Genomic DNA, 27816 nt, shown 5'->3' on the forward strand with positions numbered 1-27816 from the left:
TTACAAAGAGATATTGTCTTTCATAGTATTATCTTTTGTAAAAGATTGTTTTCTCTTTTTTCTGTACTCAGTAATGTATTTGTTAAACTGAATGTGGTCTTTTCCGAATGTGTTTTTGGTTTTGGTGTGCCTTATATTAAGGAAAAGAAACATCTGTGCCAGCTACTTAACTTCCTTTTGGGGCAGGCCAAGCTCTCCATTTTAAAATCTAGAAAAGCTCAAATTGCCCAGGTTGGGGAAACAGATGCTCTTACTGTTTTTAGAATGCTGGTGATTAGTAGAATCAAGCTGGATTTCAGTTATCACCGCATGATGCACGACTTAGACTCTTTCCAGTTAAATTGGTGTATTGGGGGTGTGCTCTGTGAGACTGAAGGAGAAACCCTTAATATATATTTATAATATTTATTTATTTATAATGACTTAATGTTTTAAATTTTGTCTTGTGAATATTTAAAGAAAAAATAATGTAATTTTTTGTTCTTATTGTGTTTTGTACCAAAAGTCAATAAAGTCTTTTGAAAAAGTAAAAAGTATCTATCTATCTATCTATCTATCTATCTATCTATCTATCTAAAACCCGCACCCCCATTTACATTAACTGATTTTCAAAGAAAGAGTTGCACAAGCACATAAAACCGCCGGTCCTCCTTCTGCCATTCTCTCACTGGACAATAACAAAATCTGCCCATGTATGGTGAGAAGGTTCTCGCGATAAATCACTGACGACATATTCGCCGACAACAAAAAATCGCCTTGTGTATGGTGACCTTTAAATTATCGAGCGTGCAGTGTAGCTTCTATAGTAATCTTACTTCTGATTATTAAACAAGAATTAGAATGATCACCTGTTTACCTTCTTTTTTAGGGTTCTCTCAGTACTGACGATTGGCGTGCACAAAATATATCTTATTCTACTAACCAAGCTCTCATTCCCACCTGTCTTTTGGTATATAACACCGTTTTTAAAACCAAGATACAACTTTCAGCAGTTTTATTTAGGGTGAAAACATATCTCCTTTGTTTACCATATTAACAGTGTGTTATCTCAGAATCGTCCAAGGCCTACACTTTGTTTTAGTCACAACAACAAGGTCCCTTCTTTTGTTATTCATTCATGTTTTTTTTATCAACCACAAAATGCTACAGTTAGGAGTTTCACAAAATGTTCTCAACAAAAATAATGGTATAGTGGTTCCTGCTAGCGACAATAGATCAATATTCCTGCTGGAATGGACATGAACAATAACTCTCAGTAAAGGTTTAATAATTATCAAATGGATGAGAATATAAAATCATGACACTTTTTGCCAAAGATGTTTAGCAATAATGGAAACATTGTGAAATAAAATGAATATCTACTCTGGTCCTCTGCTTATCAGCCATTGTTTATTCTATTTGTCTTCACCAAACAAATAGCAAAAAATTTATGATCTTCAAATATTGTGCTGGTTAAACATACAACTGAATTCTGGTTCTTGTGCATGATTAAAAATACTGTCGTCCTGAATGGTTCAAACACGTCTGGTTACAACTAACCACAATGTGGTGCTACTATACAGTAGTTTTATCATTTAGCTAAAAGAGAGGATAATCTGTGCAAAGACATACAGTGATTGAGGCATTTCCTAAGGATGCTCATGGATTCTACATAATATACAATATTAATTTCTGAAATGTTATGTAGTGATATTCTATTCTCTTGCATGTTTTGTGGCAGATATAAGTGTCAACATAAAACCAAAGGTGTCTAAACTTTCTGGAAATATGACATATGTCCCAAAATGTCCCTCTAATTTAACATTTTAATGAATAGAAATTATACAGCTATTTCTTGTGATCTCTGTGGATGACAGCCTCTGCAGGTGATCTCTCTGTGTATGTGCACAATATTAAAGCGATCGGTTAGTATTTTGAAAGGAAAGCTGGCACATTTATAAATTAAATTAACACACAAAGCTATAGGTAAGAAGCTGCATTCCCAGGTATTCTCTGTTAAAACAAAATGTATACAGCTGTTCAAAATGATAGATGATCAGGGTCCATATGTATGTTTCAGAGAAGGTAGAACTGCAGTGTACAAAAATGAAGGATGATAAGAAAAAATATTTAAAAAATAAAAAAATAATAATGTACACAAAAAGTTTAAATGATTAAAAAATCATTTATTTCAGGACGTTTTGGTCAAAAGCCCTTCTTCAGTTGTGTAGAAAGAAAACTTTGTGCAAATGATGCAGTACACTAGTCCTTTAGAAGTACAAACTTTGTGGCTGGCTAAACCAATAATTGTTTTTAATGTATATTCCATACTTAAACCTGGAATATGGGGGATAAAGTTAGGTTATCCCCTTCAATGGAAACTATAGTATTTTTGGTGAAAACTGCAAAAACAAAACAAACTACATTAACCAGTTTTTGTTTACAACACATTAGAGGCCAATGACTGACATAACACCGTGTAACAATTTTTTTTTTTTTTTTTGGTTCCTGGGTAGTAAGTGTTATTTCCTAATTGCTTATGCCTCAAAAGTATAGAAAATCGCTATTATTCCCCACAAACTTTGCTTTTGTGACCAGGACAGTGATATTTTGAAATTGACCTATTTTCCAGAACATTCCAGATAGATTCAGTGCTGAATAAACTTGGAGTAACTTCTAGAACTTTCTAGAACTTTCCAGTAATATAAATAGTAGTATAAATACAGGGGCCTTAAGCCCACCAGTTCAGTTTAGTTCCAGCTGCCTAAGTGGATACATATCTGCATTTTCTGAGATGGCATCAAGAGGCTGCAAGCATCCGGCAGACGAATTTTGAGACTTCAAAATGGTGGCATTCCTGATGGGTCTCTGTGGCAAAGTGGTAATGACGTGCAGGTGAGTGCAGTGCAGAGTAATCACACAGACAACGTTGGTACAGGTGCAAGGGTGTTTATTTAATTCAATAAATGTCCAGAGCCTTAAGGCAAACCTGCAAATAATAATAGTGTTGGAAGTGATACAGCGGCGTGTATCACCTCTGAGTTGTAATCCCCAGGTTTGACCCGTAACCCCAAAGTCCCGTTCAGTCACCGACACAAAAACACAAAACACAGACACAGTTTTGACAGTGCGTGATTATAGTGCTAGTGGTGAAAACAAAGACAGTCAGATAGTGCAAAGCGTGAATGGTGAAGTCCGGTTTTGTCGCTGGCCTGCGGCTGCAGCTCTGGATCGTGCTCAGTATCCTTCAGTGGCTAAACAATACACAAGACACACAGAGGTTAGACACAGACACGAAAACACTCACAGTTCTTCACGCTACGGGCTCCTTCTCGGTTAGTTTGTTTAACCATATACAAAGGAACAGATCACTCAAGCCATGCCCCCTATTTATACCCTCCCCCATGACCCCGAGGTTAACGAGCGCATCCGCTCCTCCAGTCCTCGGATGCCACGCCACTTACCGTCTGGGCCACTGAGCTCAGGTGCCATAGCTCCGCCCCTTTCCGAACTGACCGACTTCCATCTACCCTACGGAATAAATTGTCGCACCATTTCATTACTTGTACTCTGTTCCTCGTGCACCGTGTCCTCACAGGTCGAGAGGGAGATCTAACACTAAGACTCATTCGATCTCTGTCACATATCCCACCGCTCAGAGTGGAGCCGAAGGAACACTCGGCTAAACCTACCTTTCCCATTACTCCCCCCTCCCGGGAAAAATAATCCGCATTTTGGTGGTCTTTCCCCGCACGGTGTACCATATGGTATATGAAGGGCTGCAATGCCAGATACCACCGAGTTATCCGGGCATTGCTGTCCTTCATTATGCTTAACCACTTGAGTGGGGCGTGGTCAGTGACAAGATCAAATGAGTGTCCCAGCAGGTAGTATCTTAAAGAGTGAGTAGCCCATTTAATGGCCAAACACTCTTTTTCGACGACGGAGTAGTTGCGCTCCCGAGGGAGCATTTTTTTTACTTATGTACAGAACAGGGTGTTCTACTCCGCCTACCATTTGAGACAGGACTGCACCCAAACCGACATCCGAAGCATCGGTGTGGAGGATGAATCTCTTAGTGAAGTCTGGAGTGATGAGAGCAGGGGCCTGGCAAAGTCTCTGCTTAACAGTATTAAACGCCCCCTGACATTCTTCTGACCATTTAATTGAATTTGGTGCGCTCTTTTTGGTGAGGTCAACTAAGGGATTAACCACTGTGGCATACTCGGGGATAAAGCGGCGGTAATAACCGGCTAACCCCAGTAGCGACCTCACTTGAGCCTTGGTTTTGGGGATTGCCGCGTCTACCAAGGCCTGGACCTTGGAGACAACGGGTTTCACCCTGCCATTCCCCATTACAAATCCCAAATATTGTGTTTCTTTTTTGGCAAACGCACATTTTCGCAAGTTAGCTGTCAGCCGGGCGGCCCTTAGAGACTGAAGGACGGCTGTGATCCTAGCCAAATGCTCTCGCCAGGTGGAGCTGTAAATGACCACATCATCAATATACGCTGCCGCATATTCACGATGTGGGTGTAAAACCTGGTCCATCAGTCTCTGAAAGGCAGCAGGCGCACCATGTAACCCAAACGGCATGGTTGTAAAATGAAACAGTCCCTCTGGTGTTGAAAATGCGGTTTTCTCTCTAGAACTACGAGTTAACGGGATCTGCCAATATCCCTTCGTCAGATCCAGAGTGGAGATAAACCTCGCCGTCCCCAATCTATCTAGAAGTTCGTCGACCCGAGGCATGGGATACGCATCAAACTTGGCAATAGCGTTTACCTTGCGGAAATCAACGCAGAAGCGGTTGGTGCCGTCCTTTTTGGCCACTATCACAATTGGACTGCACCACTCGCTCCTGGAAGGCTCAATCACCCCAAGTTCGAGCATGTCCCATACCTCTTTGCGAGCGCCACTCCGTCGACTTTCCGGGATCCAGTAAGGTCTCTCTCGCACTGTGACACCTGGGGGAGAGATAATGTCATATTCAGCAAGGTTAGTTCTACCGGGCGTGTTAGAAAAAACATCGCTAAATTCCTCAATTAACCTGCTTAGTTCACGTTGCTGATCAGGAAGTAACTGTTCCCCCATCGAAATGTTCTTTGTGCCAGAGGGTTCTAGCTCGGGCCCTAAATCATCCTCTATATTGCCTGGGGCTATGAATAAAACCTCTCTTGCCTGCCAGGGCTTTAATAAATTTATGTGATAAATTTCTTTTTTATTACGGCGATCGGGCTGTCTAATTTCGTAATTCACCTTTCCTATAGCCCGAATCACCTCATATGGCCCTTGCCATTTAGCACATAGTTTGGATTCCGATGAGGGAAGTAGCAGCATTACCTTGTCTCCAGGCCGAAAAGTTCGGATTAATGCATTTTGATTGTAATGCTGCTGTTGTCGATGCTGAGCCGATCTGAGATTGTCTTGGGCCAAACGACCGACCAAATCTAGGCGATCTCTAAGTAGGAGCACATGCTGCACTACATTTTTGGACGAGCCTTTGTGCTCCTCCCATCCCTCTCTCAACAGATCAAGAATGCCGCGAGGCTGTCGGCCGTACAAGAGCTCGAAGGGGGAGAACCCTGTCGAACTCTGCGGCACCTCTCTCACTGCAAAAAGGAGGTAGGGAAGAAGCGATGCCCAATGTTTTTGCTCTTGATTCACAAATCGTCTCAGCATCGCCTTTAGAGTCTGATTGAAACGTTCCACCAATCCGTCCATCTGTGGATGATAAACTGACGTTCTGATGGGACGTATTTTTAGTAATTTATATACCTGCTGTAGCGTATTTGACAAGAAATTAGTTCCATGATCAGTCAATATCTCGTTGGGGATCCCTACTCTTGCCATAATCTGCACTAGTTCTTTGGCTATCGCAGCAGCACTAGTGGACCTCAATGGAACTGCCTCCGGGTATCGCATTGCGTAATCTACCACCACTAAGATATGCGTATACCCGGAGTCAGAAGGTAGCAAAGGGCCAACTATGTCCACTGCGATGCGTTCAAAGGGGGTGGAAATAATCGGCAGTGGGACCAAAAGGGCGGGGCGCACTCGACCCGGCGCTACTCGCTGGCAGTCTGGGCATGTGGCTACATATTTCGACACTTCCTTATAAAGACCTGGCCAAAAGAATCGAGCCAATATCCGTTCCCTTGACTTGTCAACTCCGAGGTGCCCCGCAAAAGGGATATCATGCGCCAGCCTCATGACCTCCAGTCGACAAGACTGGGGAACCAATAATTGTGTTACAGGATGTCCTGTGCCCGCGGCCAGGTTTACCCTATATAGTAATTGCCCCTTGATAATGAAGTGTGGAAATACTAGTGCCCCAGCGCCTTCAACATCCTTACCTTCAATGGACCGGACCTGTCCCCAAATGTGCACCAGTGATGGGTCATTTTTCTGCTCCCACACTAGGTTCACATTTGAGTGCCACATGTCCGGTACATTGAGCGGGGCGGGAGTAACATCTGCCCTTGATGGCCCAGTAACCTCGCCCTCTCGGTCACACTGCGTTCCGACCCCCTTTGACTGACGTTTTTCACCGTTATAACAGGCTCCCACCAGCCCCCAGCCTTGTCTCATTAACGCTCCCTCCCATTTCCGCAGCCTTCTCTCTTTGTTTGTTTTTTTCGGCCGGAACAGAGGAGAGAACATTTCCGCTTGAAAGGGAAAAACATTACCAATCATTTCCCCTTCTACTTTTTCTGCCACATTTGGGTGTATGGCCGGAATAACGGGATGTGGTAGCCTTTCCGCCACCCCAACTATGAGGTAACGTTTAATCGGACCGACCGATAAATATGCTATTACTGTGGGGTATGTTGCCGTGTCTGACCTTGTGGCTGCCACACCATACTGCTTAAGAGAGATGCTCTAATTAAGGTCTGACCACACCCTGTGTCCACTAATGAATGGGTTTTCACATTTCCAAAAATCACCTTAACAATACAAGGCCCCTCCCGACCATTTTTCCCTCGCTTACCCGCTTCAGATGCCAGATTACAGACGGCCACGTCACACTCCATCGCATATGGGCATGACCTAGCCTGATGTCCCGGCTGGCGGCACCTAAAACAGGTAGGGGGAAAGGAGGGCACAGTGTTAAATGCCACCAGGTATGCTTGTGGATCATCATCCGCCGTCATTTTGTGCGTCCTCGCTTTGGGCACTACGAAGCTGCGTTCTGCTGATGCTATGGGAGGTATTGCCAGCCCGACCCTCTCGATCAGCGTGGTGTACCTCTCCTCTCTCCGTCTTTCCTCCACCTCCCGTCTGCTGTCCAGCTGCTCCAGCAGCGCCGACAGTGTTGAGTAGTCCATCCCACTTCTTACACCACGTGTGGCAAAGTGGAAATGACGTGCAGGTGAGTGCAGTGCAGAGTAATCACACAGACAACGTTGGTACAGGTGCAAGGGTGTTTATTTAATTCAATAAATGTCCAGAGCCTTAAGGCAAACCTGCAAATAATAATAGTGTTGGAAGTGATACAGCGGCGTGTATCACCTCTGAGTTGTAATCCCCGGGTTTGACCCGTAACCCCAAAGTCCCGTTCAGTCACCGACACAAAAACACAAAACACAGACACAGTTTTGACAGTGCGTGATTATAGTGCTAGTGGTGAAAACAAAGACAGATAGTGCAAAGCGTGAATGGTGAAATCCGGTTTTATCGCTGGCCTGCGGCTGCAGCTCTGGATCGTGCTCAGTATCCTTCAGTGGCTAAACAATACACAAGACACACAGAGGTTAGACACAGACACGAAAACACTCACAGTTCTTCATGCTACGGGCTCCTTCTCGGTTAGTTTGTTTAACCATATACAAAGGAACAGATCACTCAAGCCATGCCCCCTATTTATACCCTTGCCCATGACCCCGAGGTTAACGAGCGCATCAGCTCCTCCAGTCCTCGGATGCCACGCCGCTTACCATCTGGGTCACTGAGCTCGGGTGCCATAGCTCCGCCCCTTTCCGAACTGACCGACTTCCATCTACCCTACGGAATAAATTGTCGCACCATTTCATTACTTGTACTCTGTTCCTCGTGCACCGTGTCCTCACAGGTCGAGAGGGAGATCTAACACTAAGACTCATTCGATCCCTGCCACAGTCTCCAAGGTGGTTTTACCACGTTTTCCTGCTATCTTTGCCTTTGGGACTGCAGGGACACCAAGGCGCACTACCACAGGCGGGACTGGCCACAGCGGACCGAGTTCTATGTGGGGAGGAACAACGTCAAGTGGGAGCCACTGGTGGACCCCCAGAAGGTGCTGATGCCACCACTGCACATCAAATTGGGCCTTATGAAACAATTTGTCAGAGCTCTAGATAAGGAGTCGGCAGCCTTCAAGTACCTTCAAGACTTCTTCCCTAAGCTGTCTGAGGCAAAGGTCAAAGCCGGTGTCTTCGTCGGACCACAGATAAAGAAGATCCTGGAGTGCAATGAATTCCCCAAGAAGCTCACTAGTAAGGAGAAAGCGGCTTGGAACAGCTTTGTCGCTGTGGTTCGGGGCTTCCTGGGCAATCACTGGTTGAGACTCTGGTGAAGAACTATGGCACAATGGGTTGTAGGATGTCCCTCAAAGTCCATATCCTTGATGCTCATCTTGATAAATTCAAGGAGAACATGGGAGCGTACTCGGAGGAGCAAGGCGAGCGTTTCCACCAGGATATATTGGACTTTGAACGCCGCTACCAAGGACAGTATAACGAGAACATGATGGGAGACTACATTTGGGGGCTGATTCGTGAAAGTGATTTACAGTATAATCGTAAATCTCGAAAAACTACTCACTTCTAAATCTTTTGTAGTCATTTTTGTATTACTTTAGTATAAATACATGTTAATTTGGATTCATATGTTGTTTTTTTCTGACTTTATGTGAACGAAAAGACACAAATTCGCCCGTGTTCTCATTGGAAATAGGTAAATTTCAAAATATCACTGTCCTAGTCACAAAAGCAAAGTTTGTGGGGAATAATAGCCATTTCCTATACTTTTGAGGCATAAGCAATTAGGAAATAACACTTACTACCCAGGCAGCAGTGTGGAGTAGTGGTTAGGGCTCTGGACTCTTGACCGGAGGGTCATGGGTTCAATCCCCAGTGGAGGAGCAAGGAACTTTACCTAGATTGCTCCAGTAAAAACCCAGCTGTATAAATGGGTAATTGTATGTAAAAATAATGTGATATCTTGTAACAATTGTAAGTCGCCCTGGATAAGGGCGTCTGCTAAGAAATAAATAATAATAATAATAATAACAAAAATTGTGTTACATAGTGTAATCACCATCTTGGCATTTTTTTTCTTTGTGCCTTTCAATGGGATTTCCATGGTGCAAAGCCTAAAAAATAAGCACTCAGAAATGTTGGCCAATAGTACAACAAATTAAAAAAAAATGTTTTACCTGAAATGTATTAATTACTTAAAATACAGTAGTTAACTTAAATTGTAGTTTTCTCAAATGGTTTCATAATAAAACACACACAAACAAAATCAGATTTATAATAGGACAAGGCCTTAGCTTTTGCCTTACTTCATACTTACCCAAGCACAGCCCATAATTCTATAGCTGCAGTGACTTATTAAATAAAATCCCTCTTTCTCAATAAACATCTAGTGGGAAGAGTCTCCATAGCAACAACCGGTGCCTTTAACCAATGCCACATCAAAAAAAAGGAATCTAAATTTGAGCATTGAGGGAAAACAAATAATTGGATTCATAGATTCATAAATATAAACACATAAAGTGTCTTTTCTCCGCTCCTAATATATATATGTGTGTGTGTGTGTGTTTGTGTGTGTTTGTGTGTGTGCTTCAAAAGGAAAGCAGATATAAAAGCTAGTATCAGGTTTTAAGTCTAGAGCAGAAAAAAAGTCTCCTCGGCTGGTTTCTCGAACCATTTATTTTACCACTTAACTATAAGTCAAGTCCCAACGAATGTCAATTATACTTAAAGAGTTAGTATCTGGGTTCTGAATGATATAGCGCTATACGTCTCCACGTGTTGCTACACCTGTTTAAATAATGTATCTGTAATTTGTATTTTCATTGTTAACGTCCTAACAACTTTTTACACTTATAACTTTAAAGTCTGTTTCAACTCTCTTTTCAAAATGTCCGCTCTAGCACTGAGGTCCTCAAGGATTCCCAATCCTGGTCCTGGGGACCCGCTGTGTCCTGGTTTTTATTCCATTACATAACTGAACCCTTAATTGAATTATTAATTATCTTAATTAAACCTTTTTTTTAAATTGTTTTCACTTTTTAAACAGTTGGAGATTTCATGCTAACTATGCAATTTTGTAAGTAACTTGAAATAGGCAACTTTTTAGGAGGTGAGAACAATTAAAAAGGTCTAATTAAGATCATTAATAGTTTAATTAAGGATTTAATTAAGTAATTGAGAACTCGGAATGACAACCAGAAGACACAGTTGCTCCCCAGGACCAGGACTGGGGAACCCTGCTCAAAATCACTGAAGGAAGAGCGATTACAAAATAGAAAAAATCAACAAGTGCTCTGGCTTCTCTGTTCTGTACCACATCATCGATCCTTATTGCTGTTACCTGTTTGACAATGGGCCATACACCTTACATATCATTGCGTGGACATTTTGAAAAGACCTTTGAAACAGACTTTAAAGTTATAAGTGTAAAAAGTTGTTAGGATGTTAACAATGAAAAGAAAAAATGACAGGTTCGTTATTTAAACAGTTGTAGAAACACGTGAGGACGTGTAACGCTCTATTTTTTTTCAGAACCCCGCTACTTACTCTTTAAAATGCAATGATGTAATTATAATTACTTTACCAAAGTGGGCTGCACACAGAAGGCTGTATATACGTTCCAGGTGTTTCTTTTAGAGATTTGAAACATTATTATTTGTTATGTTTGTGTGTGTGTGTGTGTGTGTCTGTGTGTGTGTGTGTGTGTGTGTGTGTGTGCCTATATTACAGACAGACTTAATTTATATCACGCATGTTTTGTAATAACAAACCAAATAGCTTTTTGAAGTATACAAAACAGAGAAACTGCTGGTTATGCGTTATGCTTTAATGCAAGAGGTCCCGGGATCACGCCCGCCCTCTGCCTGTGTGTGGACTTCCTCAACCTGTGTGATGCGCCTGCCTGCGGAAACCGAGATCGCTACAACATGTTACCGATAATAAAAATGGATAATTCTGCCATATTTAAGATGTATTTTCTATAGTCATATATTTAAAATATTTCTTTCATAGAACAGAAAGTAATCAATTTTGCTGTACCACCAAACGCGTCGTGGAAGTGGATATGTTTGTTTTAATACCATTTATGTTCAATAAAATAAAAATAAAAATAAACGCTAAACCTTCGAGTCGTGTGGCTCACTAGAAGAACAGTCACTAACTGTGCGACCTATGGCTTACAACTCTGTAGATATTCAATATCTTGCATTACTCGAGTTTCCCAATTTTGTATCTACTGTCGGCTTGGTCTATTTTCGATTTTCTTGTTACCTTTACGGGAAGCTGTTCTTTCAGCACCACGAAACGGAGCTTGTGAACGTGATACTCATTATTGCTTTTAACATTTATTGATGTATACTGACATAATGATCATTCCTGTTGGTATGTAATCTATGGCTAGGGATTACTACTTTGGTGCATGATTTAAGAGGATAGGAGCAGTTTTAATGATCATAACAACTCATTGTTTTCAAACACATATTACCATTTAAACATAGTATACACACAATCAGAATGATTAAACAAAAAAATCCATAGATTGTTTATTTTATGTTTGAATGGCGCCAACACACAATCTAATATATATATATATATATATATATATATATATATATATATATATATATATATATATATATATATATATATATATGCTGAGCCCGTTGATACATCGTACTTAAAAAAAATACAATAGCAAAACCGGGACGATTAACAATTTTAGTCCCATGGTTAACCTAGTTCCCAGAGACATTTTTGTTTTTTTGTTTTTGGCTCTACTTATCTCCTCAGAATATAATGTAAACCGTGACGTGCTTACTTCCGGTTACCTCGTATTGTTTGTGTGTAAAAGGATCAAATTCAGCACTTGTTCACATTGGCGTTTAGCAAGCGAACCAGACTGTTCGTTTGCCAAATGGACCGACACCACCTCTTTAGGTGGACTCGGTACGGTTTGTTTTCCAAGCTAGCAGACCTTGATGTTCACACTTCACACCAAACGTGCCGAACCGTACCGAATGCGGACCAAACCCCCGGGACCCAGTGTGAACACAGCTGTTTGCTGACATATATTTATAGTGTTGCTTGTATTGTATTTGTTATATTGTCTTACATGACCCTCTTGTAAACGAGGCATCGGTCTCAACGGGTAAATCTACTATATAAATAAATAAAGGACAATGGCTCTGACATCTACACCGGTTAGTGGATGTGCGAACTGGTTCCTTTGAAACCGGGTACCAGGTTCCTGCCATTAGAACCTAATAACCGTATACAAATATCAAGGATCCGATTCCAGTGAGATTATGCTTTTAATAAAAATGATTATTAAAAACATAAAACCATTAAAATGATCAAATACTTTTCATTTCTGTCAAAAACACATTTGATAACTAAATTGACACGTTTATACTTAGAAAAAGCACGCATTTAGCTAGACCAGGAGTCTCCAACCCTGGTCCTGGAGAGACCCTATCCAACAGGTTTTCAAGGTGTCTTTATATAATCAGTGGCTAAAGATCTGGAACACTTGTTAATCTTGACTAATTAAGCCAATGATTGGTGCAATTAAGTAACCAAGAGCTCGGTTGAAATGAAAACCAGAAGACCCAGTAGCTCTCCAGGACCAGGGTTGGAGACCCCTGAGCTAGACTATATATATCGCGTTTTGTTGTCCTTGTTTTGGACTACTGGCTGATCGCGCGTATTTTAGTTTGACTTCTATTTTGCTCTGTGATTGTTGTGGTCTTTGGTGTTTATGCTGACTTAGAACTGTAGCACTAGTACTTGTTTATATATATACATTGACATACGGACATGTTTTTCTAAATAGCTTGGTAACCGGAATCAGACTGAAAATAGCCGGTTACAATTACAGATACCCGGTTCGGACCCGATTCCAAAAATCTTCTCAAATGCACATGATTACCAGTTACCATGTCGAAAAGACCAACGTCACGTTCGAAGCAGTATTTATACAAGTATTTTGAACACAGAAATAACAAAGCTTTCCTGGGCGTCCTGGCAGTGGCACGTGTGGGAAACAGAACAGCCAGCAGCAAAATGATTTTTAATATAAATTAGACAATGTATTTATTATTATAAAAAAGAACAAAAAATAACTGGACTTTGATTAAGAAGATATAAAAATAGTAAACATGGGCAGAGGGGTAAGTGAAATACAATTTTGAACTCTTAACGTCCGCCTAATGGGACAGTGACCAACAGTGTTCTGAAAATCTGTGCCTCCCCTCCAAATGGGCTATCTCAATTGAACAATAGGTAGGTTATTTGGAGCTCAAAATTGGAAAGTCGAGCCTGACGATGACGATGTCATTGCAAGTGGAGTGTAGGGGCTATGTGCATACAAACCATGGCTAATGCAGGCAACGTTTGATTGTCTGGGTTCATACATCGTAGTCAGCATCTTGAGGAAGTCGAGTTGCATTTCTAATTGTTAAATTGAGAAGTCTGCTATCCTGTTTGGCACTGGTCACTTTTGGCAGAATTTTAATTTAATATTTGAGAATCTGAGAAAATGTTCAATGTCCAACTTTGTGAACAGTATATATTATGTTCAGGTACTGTATTAACTCTTTACATTACGGTAGGAGATTAACGCATTAAGTACACATATGACACTTCATTGTTTTTCAGCTCTTTAGCACAGGTAGAGTACTGTGTACATTCAACGTGTGCCAACGGCAACACAGCTCACACTGAACCGAAAACTAATAAGCAACAGTAACACACATTTAGTTTTGCAAAACTGCTCTTTCCTAGTACATTACCTATCAATAAACTAAAGGTTATTATTGTGTGTTGAAATACTTGTATTGTGGGAGATATACAATGTAATAAGCATATATGAAAATATATAGTGTATATGTATATTTATGCCATGCTGATAGCGGTGCTGCCTGATTGCGTGTCACTCATGTTGCAGGTCAGGCAGTACTCTTCTAGCTTACCTGTAAAAAGACAAACAAAAACAAATTAAACAAACTAAAACGTACAAAAGGAATTTCCCAAACCAAATTATTCTTTAATGAAATGAGTACGTTTTTTTTTTCCTCTAAGACACAAATATAACTAGTTTTGTGAACAAGAGGTGTTCCTTGGTGCAGTCTAAATAACAAATAACTTCTATTTAAAGAAAACGACAACCCAGCGATATCAACCTATTTAGAAAACAAGGAGACTTAGTGGTGTCATAAGGTTTGAAAGGATGCTGCAAAACTTCTCTAAATTCCACAAAGTAATATGGATGGAGACTTCCAACAAAGTAGTGTAGTCAAATATATAAATATATTATTATTTATTTCTTAGCAGACACCCTTATCCAGGGCGACTTACAATTGTTACAAGATATCACATTATTTTTACATACAATTACCCATTTATACAGTTGGGTTTTTACTGGAGCAATCTAGGTAAAGTATCTTGCTCAAGGGTACAGCAGCGTCCCCCACCTGGGATTGAACCAACAAACCTCGGGTCAAGAGTCCAGAGCCCTAACCACTACTCCACACTATAGCCATACAAATACTGCAGATATTATAAATACTTTACACACCGCATGGGGGATAATGACGACAGTCCTAGTTGCCATGTGTGGTTTGGTTCAGGCCTGTTACATCTGCCCTTTCTTATAAAACTGGGACATTTGTTACTGTTAGTTTAATCTGGTAACCTGTGCAAAAGCTGCTGCTGTAATGTTTTATTTAAATGTATTCATACGTGTTAAACATTTTAAACGCAATACTAAAGGCCTAAAATCCCACTGTAACCTTAAAGTCGATTTAAAGACTTCATACAGATGATACATTTTATATAAAGCAGCAGTTATTTACAAAGGCAATGCTCACCTTGGTTTTCCATTAATAGGCAAGCAACCTCCAGTCTTACACTACCTATGGTGTTAGGCTGCTCTCAACTTGATGGATTGATCCACTTGCAAGGTACTGTTCTACAAACTAAATAAGACAGTTAAAGATGTGATGTAAAGACAGTTAAAAGCTGAACAGAAAGTTTTGAAATTTTAACAACAAAATTATAATAAAGTAAGTGCTTTACCTGCAATATTAGCACATGGTGCTTTAAAGTTTGCAGTTTCCAAACAGCCTTGCTTCCTGTGTCTGTTCTGAATATTACAGATTTATAAGGTAAAAAGGTCAACAAGTGTTTGATGCAGTGTAGTTTCTCTTCTGTGTCAACAATTGCAGGACAGTGTCAATGAACTTGAACTCTGTGTCATGAGCAGTGGGGAGCTAAAGCAGTGACGTGCATAGCAACAGAACGCTGGCATGTCACATGACTGGGGGGGGGGCTTTTTATTCAAATAAATATATGTAAGATTCATATTCTAATAGATTGTTGCTACTTTTTGTTTGTTTTCTGAGCTCATTGAAATGAAAGGGGAGCAGTTGAATCATGGGCAGTGCTGGCTAGGCTGTGAGGTTTCAAAATGTGTATTTTTATTAAATTGTTGCATTTCTCAGAGCAATGTGTGGGTAGTTAATGATTCAAAGGTCAGTTTAAAATGTAAGTGGTTTCACTGAAACAGTTGAGTTTATCTGATGTCCTTGGAGAGAGTGCTCTGCTGTTCAAAATAACCATCTGATCTGACTGTGAAACATGAATGTGTGAAAGCTCTAAAGCTTACATGCTTCTGAAAATCTCTTTCCCCTCCACCAACTCCCACAATCCCATGGAGTCAAAGTCTATACAAAAAAAATCCTAATACTCCTTCCACAGTTCATCATGCTGCCGACTATTGAAAGGTCTTGTTATTATTATTATTATTATTATTTATTTCTTAGCAGACACCCTTATCCAGGGCGACTTACAATCGTAAGCAAATACATTTCAAGTTTTACAGTACAAGTAATACAATAAGAGCAAGATAAATACAATGACTTTGGTTCAAGCAAGTACAAGTGTGACAAAATACAATTCAATAATACAGAAGATAACAGTGACAGTGATAGTTACATCAAGATATGATTAAATACAAAATACTACAGATTAAATACTTGGCAGATTACAGTACTCTGAAGTACAGGATTAAATGCAGTAAAATAGGGGGCAGATAAGAGCAAATAAAGTGCATTTAAGGAAGGGTGATAGTGTCCCAGGGGAAAAACAGAGGAGTTCTACAGGTGCTGTCTGAAGAGGTGAGGTTTAAGGAGGCGCCGGAATGTGGTCAGGGCCTGAGCGGTCCTGACATCTGTAGGTAGGTCATTCCACCACTGCGGAGCGAGGGTGGAAAGGAGCGGGCTCTGGAGGCAGGGGAGCGTAGAGGAGGTAGAGCCAGTCTTCTAGTGCAGGCGGAGCAGAGAGGTCAAGTGGGGGTGTAGGGAGAGATGAGGGTCTGGAGGTAGCTGGGTGCAGTCTGGTCAAGGCATCTGTAGGCAAGTACAAGAGTCTTGAACTGGATGCGAGCGGTGATTGGTAGCCAGTGGAGTGAGCGGAGTAGTGGAGTTGCGTGGGAGAAGCGAGGCAGAGAGAACACCAGGCGGGCAGCAGAGTTCTGGATGAGCTGGAGCGGACGGGTGGCGGACATAGGGAGGCCAGCCAGGAGGGAGTTGCAGTAGTCTAGGTGGGAGAGTACCAAGGCCTGTACCAAGGCTGTTGCAGAACAATTTCTACTCCATGTTCATTGAAGATATTTAAGGCAGCTGTTATGATTGCGGGCTGTTCTATAAGACTTCACTGTGAAACCTCACACCAAGCCCAGCTTTTATTATTATTATTATTATTTATTTCTTAGCAGATGCCCTTATCCAGGCAACTTACAATTGTTACAAGATATCACATTATTTTTACATACAATTACCCATTTATACAGTTGGGTTTTTACTGGAGCAATCTAGGTAAAGTACCTTGCTCAAGGGTACAGCAGCAGTGTCGCCCACCAGGGATTGAACCCACAACCCTCCGGTCAAGAGTCCAGAGCCCAGAGCTCTAACCACTACTCCACACTGCTGCCCATGTGTAAAGATGTCTGGTGGTGCAGCTTGCCATGAAGTCTGCTGTAAAGCATTGCTGAAATAGGTTGGAAGCATAATGAGAAGGAACTCTGTAGGTTAACGTGATCATGCAGATACAGATCTAGATTATTAGAAGATGGATGTCTTTACCCCCATTACCCCCACCCCCCCCCCCCCCACCCCCACACCACCTGTTTCTCACTGTTGGCAGAGTCAAAGGGGGTTTTGTTTTGTACAGGTAATATGAGTTGCTGTCGTGCCTCTGTTCATTTCAGTAAAAGTTACCTTTTACCATTCAAGTAATCCTGAAGTGTGCTGTGTTAGTGGTAGTGTATTTTGGAAATCTTTTCCCAACATAACGTGAATCTCTTAAAAGTGTCTTGTCAAGATGGCCTAACAGTGAATTAATTGGTTATAAAGCCACAAATACTAGTAATTTGGTGATATCAAAAGAAAGTTTGGCTGCCTTTGTCCTTTCTGACTAATATGAACTGTTGACCTTTCTTGGTATGTGGTGGTTTAACATGCTTGAGGAACTAATGCTGTACTCTAATGTCCATGGTGGACAAGCTAGACAGTAACCAAAAAATAACATCCAGTTAGATAGGTCCTGTTCAAGCTGTCTAACAATTCTGACTACATCTCCAAAAAAACATAGAAATAACATTATTATTATTATTATTATTATTATTATTATTATTATTATTATTATTATTATTATTATTAGTAGTAGTAGTAGTAGTATTTTGCTATAGAATGCAGTTTAAAATGTTTCTTCTATTTGGTTTGAAAAATATTTCTCTCCGCAGGAAGATCAATATGAGTTGGCTGCAACATCAGAGCACAGTGAAAAAAAGAAGGAAAAGAAGGGGAAGAAAGATAGAGATCTGAATGAGCTGAAGAAAGAAGTAGATTTGGTAAAGACTTACCTGCACTTTTTAATGAGAAGCAAACTGTAAATTCCCAACTAAGAGGGAGTTCTTGAAAAATAAAGCAATGGGCCCCTGATTAGAGGGCATTACTGTCTCGTATTGACTGTCAGGAAGGTAAGACTGCATGCCGCTGGCGAGGTCAGATGCCAAGGTGATACCCAATAATCTGGGTTTATCGTGATTAAAAACCGATAAACAGGGTCTTTATTGAAGTAAACATTTGAAATCTTTAATTTTATAGAGTTTTGCTACAATTTTATCTGAAAGTTATGAGGTCATCTACCATGTGGTAGTGCCCTGCATGGAGCTTCCTGATTGGTAGATAAAAGCTCTGCAGTATTACCATGTGTTTGTAAACTTCCAATTTCAATCTTTATTTCCATTGTAGGATGACCATAAACTCACTTTGGATGAACTGCATCGGAAGTACGGTACAGACCTCATTCGGGTACGTTTTTGACTTGTTTCACCAACTTGTTTCCAGTTCTGTCTGGGGGATAGGGGATAGTCTGTGCCCATGAGTACTGTTAACCCCTAAACTGAGTATGGCCTGACATCTGGTCTATTCCAGGAATATTTAAGATTACATTTCCTTAACTGTTCATTTATCTTGTAATTATACTTTGTTAAGGTAGCCTTAACATTCCAAGCCCTATCTGTTAAATATGCATGTATTGCAAAGTGTGGTCTTTAAGATACAGTTTATTTATTCTTGTATGAAATATCTCAATTATGTAAAACAATCTTGATTCTGTATAGGACTTCAGGGTAAATTATTTTGCTCCATAAAAACAGTGAGTAACCAGGTACTGGTTAAACTCTAGTGGCCTTTAAGTCCCACTGGCAAAAACTGTGGTCAATCCTTTCGTCTGTAAATAGGCAATTTTAATTGGGTAATGGTGTGTGTGTGTGTGGGGGGGGGGGATATATATACATACTCTTAGCAGCTTAAGAGTGGTCCCTATAGACCGGTGTAACTATCTGTGTTCATAATTCCCAATTTACCTTCTGCAGGGTTTAACAGTTGCCCGTGCTGCAGAGATCCTGCTTCGTGATGGTCCCAATTGCCTGACTCCTCCACCTACAACCCCAGAATGGGTGAAGTTCTGCAAGCAGATGTTTGGAGGCTTCTCCATGTTGCTGTGGGCAGGATCTCTTCTCTGTTTCTTGGCATACGGAATTCAGACTGCCATGGATGATGAACCTGCCGCTGATAATGTAAGTAGCCAAAGAAGGTTTTGTAGCCTGGAGGGCAACTTGATGTTTGTAGAACTAACTAGTTACTTCATGATGAATACAATGTCTGTCTGTTTCTCTCCACAGTTGTATCTGGGTGTTGTGCTTGCTGCTGTTGTCATCCTCACTGGCTGTTTCTCTTACTACCAAGAAGCCAAGAGTTCTAAGATCATGGAATCCTTTAAGAACATGGTTCCTCAGGTACTGTAACACTCCCAATAAAAATAGATTGATTATGCATACCCGCTAAGTTGAAGAAACTAGGTATCATTCATTTAAATGTATTCTTTAATTTTTAAACTAATCTTTTCCCTCTCTCTATCTCCAGCAAGCCCTAGTTATCCGTGATGGTGAGAAGAACAGTATTAATGCTGAGGAAGTTGTGGTTGGAGACCTAGTGGAAGTGAAGGGAGGAGACAGGATCCCAGCTGACTTGAGAATCATCTCTGCTAATGGCTGCAAGGTAGGTTTGAAGTAAAGGGTGATAACCAACCTGGAAGCATATCTCTGAATTTGGGGGCGTGGGGTGATTCTTACGCTTTCTATGTTGTTTTTTTTTATTCTGCAGGTTGACAATTCTTCCCTGACTGGTGAATCTGAGCCTCAGACCAGGTCACCTGACTTCTCCAATGAAAACCCACTTGAGACGAGGAACATTGCCTTCTTCTCTACCAACTGTGTAGAAGGTACAGACCTATTAATAGACTGGGGGTTGGAGTACTTTTTGTTGAAAGGTTCTTGATTTTGCATGATAGTATGAGTCATCTGGGGAAATTAAAAATCTGTAAAGTAACAAAGGAATACAAATAATAAATCAATGGAGGGTTTGACTGTTTTTTTGTTTACACTCTATCCATTCACACTTCTATTTCTAACTGAAGTAGCTCAATCTTCTCCTCCTTTTTTTAGGTACTGCCTGCGGTATTGTCATTAAAACTGGTGACCACACTGTGATTGGACGCATTGCCACGCTAACCTCTGGCTTGGAGGTTGGCCAGACTCCCATCTCCAGAGAGATTGAACACTTCATCCATATCATCACTGGTGTGGCGGTCTTCCTCAGTACTACCTTCTTCATCCTCTCCCTGATCCTTGGATACAGCTGGCTGGAGGCTGTCATCTTCCTTATAGGAATTATTGTTGCCAACGTGCCAGAAGGTCTTCTGGCTACTGTCACGGTATGGAAGGGAGATTCATTTCCTTGACTTTTAGAGAAGCAAATACACAGCCACCCACTGAATCTATGAGGAATATTACAAAAATATCTACCATAAAAATCTCATCACAGTGTTCTGCTATCAAATTAGTTTCTTTGTGAAGAAGATACAAGTAGGTGGAGACTTAGCTGATTCATCTCTGTATTGCATTTAGAAATGTTTGGGTGTTATTGCTCAGCCTTTCATAAAGTGAAAAAAAACAGTTACTATAAAAATATTTAAAATAAGTTTCCCATCTCTTCTGCCTCTACCTCAGGTCTGCCTCACACTCACAGCTAAGCGAATGGCCCGTAGGAATTGCCTGGTAAAGAACCTGGAAGCTGTAGAGACTCTGGGATCCACCTCCACCATCTGCTCTGATAAGACTGGCACCCTGACACAAAACAGAATGACTGTTGCTCACATGTGGTTTGACAACCAGATCCACGAAGCAGACACCACTGAGAACCAGAGTGGTAAGAGATCCACTTCATGTTCGTTCCTCTCTTGACTGCATTTGTTCTCCCTCAATGTATGCATGTGGGATCATATTCTAATATCCTCTTTACAGGTGCTGCCTTTGATAAGAGCTCTTCCACTTGGGTTGCCCTTGCTCGAGTCGCAGGACTCTGCAACCGCGCTGTATTCCAGGCTGCACAGGATTCTGTACCAATTCTTAAGGTAAGATTATTTATAAAAGAGTTGCCTGAAGTGTTGTGTGTTTTGTTTTTCACTTGCTTTCAATAACTGAAATGGGGAGTCCTTAGTATGCAACAATACATTTCCAAATGATCTAGTTTATCCAGTTATTTAAATATGACTGAATGGGTCTTTTGCAGTAGCTGTTAAAACATGACAAGCAATTTTCATTATTTCAAAACTGCAGCTATTTGTGATCCCTTGAGGTGCTTGACTGAAAACAGACTTTTGAAAGTGTTAAACCTTTAAAATTTGAAATCAGAAGGGATGCTACACTATGATGTACATTATTGCTCTAAAATGCATGAGAATTCGGCTGCAGGAAACAGTTGGGTCTGGTTGTCATTGGCAAGGCCAGGATTACATGGTGTCTCACAGGCTGTAGAGGCCCAAAGGCAAGTGGTGGTGTGGCGGAGTGTCCCGCCCCTATTTATTATTATTTGTATTTTTGTTTGCGGCCCGGGTAAAAGCGCCGCGTCTTTTATTATTATTTAAAAACCCCGTGAGGATGCATGGCTGATCAGCTACTGATTACTTAAATAGCTGACAGTCATGCATCCTTACCAAACGCGTGCAGACTCTGGCCGGGGGATAATAAGATAATTACCAACTAGTTAATCCCTCGGCCAGAGTATATAAACCTGCAGCTCTCTGCACTTGATGTTGGGGTGTTGGAGTAGAGAGTACGGGGAGCGGAGAGAGGAGAGAAGGAATAACGAATAACATTTAAAAACAATTGCTAATACGTGCTGGATTATCCAGCACGGCACTTACTTGTTTGTTTATTTATTCGTTTGGCCCTCGTGCCCTTTTGTTTGTATTTTGTTTAAATCTGTTGTTTGTTTATTATTAAATACGCCGAGTGCTTTTGCACTCGGTTTCACCCGCCCATCCACTGTTTTGGAGTCAGTTACTTCCTGGTCCGTGACGTCATCCACCACACCACTGCGAGCCAGACTGTCACAGGTGGTTTCTTTTATCTTTCTTAAATGTGTGTTTATTAATCTACAGAGAGAGGTCGCTGGTGATGCTTCTGAATCAGCCCTGCTGAAATGTATTGAGCTGTGCTGTGGGTCAGTGGCTGCCATGAGAGACAAGAACCCCAAACTTGAAGAGATCCCCTTCAACTCAACCAACAAGTACCAGGTAAATATAAGGGAATGGTTCTGTGTGATTCTGAAGCACCACACTGAGACTGGAATTCTCTGAAAAGCACCAACAATTTTACTTGATCACATTTTCTGGAAAGCATGAACTATACTGCAAACTAGAGAAGTGCCTTATAACTGTCACTTGCAGAATTAATGCCTCTGTCCTTGTCCTCAGCTCTCCATCCACCGGAATGCAAACCTCAGTGAATCTCGCTACCTGCTGGTGATGAAGGGTGCCCCAGAAAGGATTCTTGATCGCTGTGCCACCATCTTGATTCAAGGCAAAGAGCAGCCACTGGATGATGAGATGAAGGATGCTTTCCAAAATGCTTACCTTGAGCTGGGAGGAATGGGAGAGAGAGTTCTTGGTAAGAAACATGCATGAACAACATGGCTGCTTATTAAAGTTTTTTGGATTGCACTTGATGTTGTGTGAAAGTGACCAGGTGTAAACCAAGCTTTTATCTCCACATGTCTTCCATGTAGGATTCTGTCATATGCCGCTTCCTGACGACCAGTTTCCTGAAGGATTCAAGTTTGATGTAGAAGAGTTGAACTTCCCTACTGAGAAGCTGTGCTTTGTGGGTCTGATGGCCATGATCGATCCTCCTCGTGCTGCAGTACCTGATGCTGTTAGCAAGTGCAAAAGCGCTGGCATCAAGGTAATTTATATTGTATTAAGACTTTTCATTCCTAGCCATACTCTGTCTTAAGTCTGATTGCCAAATATGCACTTCTCGATTATTATTTTTTTCCTTTTACAGGTTATCATGGTTACTGGTGACCATCCTATTACAGCCAAGGCCATTGCAAAGGGTGTGGGAATCATCTCCGAAGGAAATGAAACTGTTGAGGACATTGCAGCTCGCCTGAACATTCCTGTCGGAGAAGTGAACCCCAGGTATGAAATACGATACAAAGTCGTTTTAATAAAATAAAAAAATATATATATATCTTTGTAGATGTTCTCTATTTTAAAGTCGCTGGATTTACTGTGCTTTTTGAGTTGTTAAAGACCACAGTGAAATGGAGTCCTTTCTAATACTTGCAGAGATGCCAAGGCCTGTGTAATTCATGGTGGTGACCTGAAGGAACTGACTAGTGACCAGCTGGATGACCTGCTGAAGCACCACACTGAGATTGTGTTTGCCAGGACCTCTCCTCAGCAGAAACTCATCATTGTGGAGGGATGTCAACGACAGGTACAGTATTGCATTATTAATAATAAAAAATAGTCTTGCTGTGTACACCATACTTGGAAAGCTCAGGTGTTTTTTTTTCTAGAATGCCACTTGAAATTGGAGCTCTGCTAGGAAATATGAAGTGCCACTTCCCAAATTCCTAAAATGAAAGTCCGTACAAACCCTTCTCTTTTTATACCTCAAGTTTTCAACTTTAAGAGATGGGTTATTTTTTGTATTCATGTAAAATAAATGCTCATGACATTCTCCTCCTCCTCTTTCACGTCTGAAGGGTGCTATTGTAGCTGTGACTGGTGATGGTGTGAATGATTCCCCTGCCCTGAAGAAAGCAGATATTGGTGTTGCTATGGGTATTTCTGGATCTGACGTCTCCAAACAGGCTGCGGACATGATCCTTATGGATGATAACTTTGCCTCCATTGTGACTGGTGTAGAAGAAGGTAAGACAGACCATGTTATAAACAACCCCCACCCCCAATTTTACAAAAAAAATGTCTGACTCTCTCTTTATTCATCCTCTACTAGGTCGTCTGATCTTTGATAACCTGAAGAAGTCAATTGCTTACACCCTGACAAGCAACATCCCTGAAATGACACCATTCCTGATCTTCATTATGGCCAATATCCCTCTGCCTCTGGGAACCGTTACCATCCTGTGTATTGACTTGGGTACTGACATGGTGAGAACGGAAGAGTATTATTATTATTATTATTATTATTATTATTATTATTATTATTATTATTATTATTATTATTATTATTATTATTATTATTAAGTTTTTTAAGCTTCATAAATTGTCTTGGCAAAACATAATGTGCAAATCTTTGTTTTGTAGTAGTAATGTGTTGCTTGTAGCCTTAAGCGATATATATATATATATATATATATATATATATATATATATATATATATATATATATATAATATATAATATATAATGCATGATCTATGCCTTTACAGTCTGCTGTAAGGGAGAGTGAGCTGGAGAATGTGAAGTTGAAAATCTTGGTACATTTTTTCCAGTATAATTTGTCTTTTGATTGCAGTGAAACTTAGATGCCTTTGCATATTTAACTACTTTGGCTTTTCATGTCTAGCTTCCTGCTATCTCCCTGGCTTATGAAGGAGCAGAAAGTGACATCATGAAGAGACGGCCACGAAACCCCAAAACAGACAAGCTTGTGAATGAAAGGCTGATCAGTATGGCCTATGGACAAATTGGTAAGCAGAAAAGCAGTCTAGTTCAAGCTTACGTGTTTCAGATGCAACAATAACCATGAAATGCTTACATTTGAGTCTTTTTCTTCTGTAATTGGTAGCCTTCATTTTAATTGCAAGTCTACAAATATTGGTATGATTTGTGATAACAATCCCTTCTGGTGTCTAGAACTTGTAATCCTTATTTATGAAGAATTGCTTGTTTTAAGTGTTGCGTCTTCCTTGCAGTTGAATTCCTAGTGCCGCAGGTGCCTGATCTCTGCTAATGAAATGTACGCTCAAGGGAACCACTGCAGTTGCTTCTCTCTTGTTAAAATGTTTATGGAAGGAATGAGGCCTTTGTATTTTGCAACAAGGTTGAGAGTGGCACTACATGGGCAATTGCTAACTATATTGCACAGCATGCAAGCTCTTCCTCAAACAAGTGTGATTTTATAGGATATTGCTCTTGTAACAATTCGCATTACTGACTGTAGTGAAGATGGGGCACATTTTTCTTGATCTCCCTGTGTCATAATGGGTATAGGCAGTCATCAATGAGGGGGATAAAAAGCTTAACTAAAAGGTAACTGTCTTACTTCAGGTATGATCCAGGGTCTGGGAGGATTCTTCACCTATTTTGTTGTTCTTGCTGAGAATGGTTTCCTGCCTATGAGACTGCTGGGAATTCGTACTGACTGGGATGACAAAAGCCTCAATGATTTGGAAGACAGCTATGGACAGCAGTGGGTCAGTATGCCTCAACACAATTTTGGGAGGGGGTGGGGAACAGAATATTAAATGGAAGTGTTTGACACTAAACTTTACCTCCCTCTGGTCTTGCCTTCCACAGACTTTTGAACAGAGAAAGATTGTCGAGTTTACCTGCCACACTGCTTTCTTTGTCAGTGTTGTGGTTGTTCAGTGGGCTGACTTGATAATCTGTAAAACTAGAAGAAACTCTGTCTTCCAGCAGGGAATGAAGTAAGTATTGAGACTGGTGACCCATTGATTTGGCACAACCACCAACTACATTAAAACTGTGAGCAAATATTACTAAACATGGTCTCTGTTAAAGGAATATGAGGTTTGGTATTGTAAAGTAGTCTATGTGGATGGTTTTTTATTTGTATTTATTTTATTTAACAGGAACAAAATTCTTATCTTTGGGCTGTTTGAGGAAACCGCTTTGGCTGCCTTCTTGTCTTACTGCCCAGGAATGGATGTGGCTCTCAGAATGTACCCTCTGAAGTAAGTTAATGAGATTTTTTAAAATTATTATTTTATGTTATTTTGACAATTTTAACACCTCAAGGGAAGTAATTGCAGCTTTCAAGTTAAAAAAACACTCCAAAATATGGTCCACTTTTCATTTGACCCTGGCATCTTACTAATTTTATTTTTTCTCCTTAGACCAGCCTGGTGGTTCTGCGCCTTCCCCTACGCTCTCTTTATCTTTGTTTATGATGAAATCAGAAAGCTTATCATCCGACGCAGCCCAGGAGGTAAGGCAACAAAATTAATGTTTTGCATGTGTAGTGTGTTAAATCCTTAGGGGTAGATATAAGGATATGTGCAAAGTGATTGAGGGATGAGCTAGACCCCCACATCAATCTAGGGACCACTATCCCTGCACATGTGAAATTGCTGTGTTCTCTGCACTACTTAGCCTCTGGTTCCTTTCAGACCACAGTTGGAATGTCTGGAGGGATAGTCCATCCACCTTTTCCAGAGTGCTAGACAAATTTGTGGCCGTCAAGCTAAAAAAGGGCAGGCCAATACATATAATTTCCTAAGGATACTAGCATAACTGATGGCTGAGACTTTTTCAAACAACTCTGTTTCATGCTGAGTGACCTCAGCCATAAGGACTCGCAGCTCCTTCTCAGAAAACCTTTCTTTTCCATGCACCAAGAGGACTTTGCTACCCTTCCTCTGACATATTTCTTTTGGTTTGTTTTTTCGTGCTCCACAAATGTCATACACCGACTACTGCTCTCTGTACTCCTAACTCTGCAAGTGCGGCAGCTAATTGCGGATCATTATTTGTGCGTGTTGAGTAATTTGTATTGCTCTTAAGCTTACATAGGGCGCAGTGCAATATAGTGCCTTACATCTACCCCTTAGTGTTCTGGAAAAATGCACTGTAATTATACCTTTCGTTGTATTCAAAATTGGTGCTGCAAGAAGAAAATGTCTTAATGCTTAGATCTACATGACCGCTTATGTAATTGTGATATTTAAGTACATTCTGTAGCGTAATGTATTGAATGTATCAGAATCTTGGAGGCTGTATGTATTTATATTTTTACATTTATAGGTTGTAGCTTGCATACTTTTATAAATGATGTGGCACAACAATCCTGTATTATAAATGTGTAAACTAAACTGTGGTGATTGGATAGTTTATTTAATATATATCTTTTCTTTCTAGGTTGGGTGGAAAAGGAGACCTACTACTAAACTATCGCTCTACATCACATCATTTCACTCGTGTCCTTTAGCCTCCAATCTTTGGATATGTGTTTTTATATAGAATGCTTGAAACTGCTGAAAGATACAGAACCAAGACGTTTTTATGTGCCTTTGTTTTGTAGTGCAAATTTTATATGGTTTTTAACGGATGTGCAATTTAAAATAAACTTTCAGTGAAGTCACATTTGTGCCTTTTTATTTCTTTCTGGGGGGGGAGGGGGAAGAGTCATCTTAAGTTTGTTAAAGCTACTGATTTCTCAAGGGTTCTTTTTCAGATATTTTATTCCACATCATCAATATATCCCCTTTCAACCCCCCTAGATGGTATAACTTAAAATGGTTTCATTTTAACTGAAAGGGCTTAGATGGGAGCCCACTCTGCTAAGTCTGTTGCCAAAAGAAACACGTTGAATGGGCGTTTGGTATAATGTCTACTGGATTGGTATATTTACTGTCATTTTTAATGGTTGATTTGATTATATTACTAAACCAGATTTGCAGTTTTTACAGCGCAGGTCTTG

The 27816-nt window shown here is 40.6% G+C and overlaps 1 protein-coding gene across 1 annotated transcript; it reads left to right on the forward strand.

Annotated features, from left to right (window-relative positions):
- The first annotated feature begins 13214 nt into the window (after window positions 1–13214).
- LOC117407306 (sodium/potassium-transporting ATPase subunit alpha-1-like) lies at window positions 13215–27477 on the forward strand. The gene is made up of 23 exons (XM_034012166.3): window positions 13215–13384; window positions 18016–18123; window positions 18527–18586; window positions 19153–19356; window positions 19462–19575; window positions 19703–19837; window positions 19943–20060; window positions 20284–20552; window positions 20848–21046; window positions 21142–21251; window positions 22281–22415; window positions 22596–22788; window positions 22907–23082; window positions 23185–23321; window positions 23472–23622; window positions 23894–24062; window positions 24148–24302; window positions 24721–24844; window positions 25425–25570; window positions 25674–25804; window positions 25970–26071; window positions 26234–26325; window positions 27255–27477. Exons 1-23 carry the CDS (start codon window positions 13373–13375, stop codon window positions 27281–27283), a joined length of 3069 nt encoding a protein of 1022 aa, XP_033868057.1. The 5' UTR covers window positions 13215–13372; the 3' UTR covers window positions 27284–27477.
- Window positions 27478–27816: the final 339 nt, after the last annotated feature.

This window comes from Acipenser ruthenus, chromosome 8, assembly GCF_902713425.1.
Source record: "Acipenser ruthenus chromosome 8, fAciRut3.2 maternal haplotype, whole genome shotgun sequence".
Classification (NCBI taxonomy): Eukaryota; Metazoa; Chordata; class Actinopteri; order Acipenseriformes; family Acipenseridae; genus Acipenser; species Acipenser ruthenus.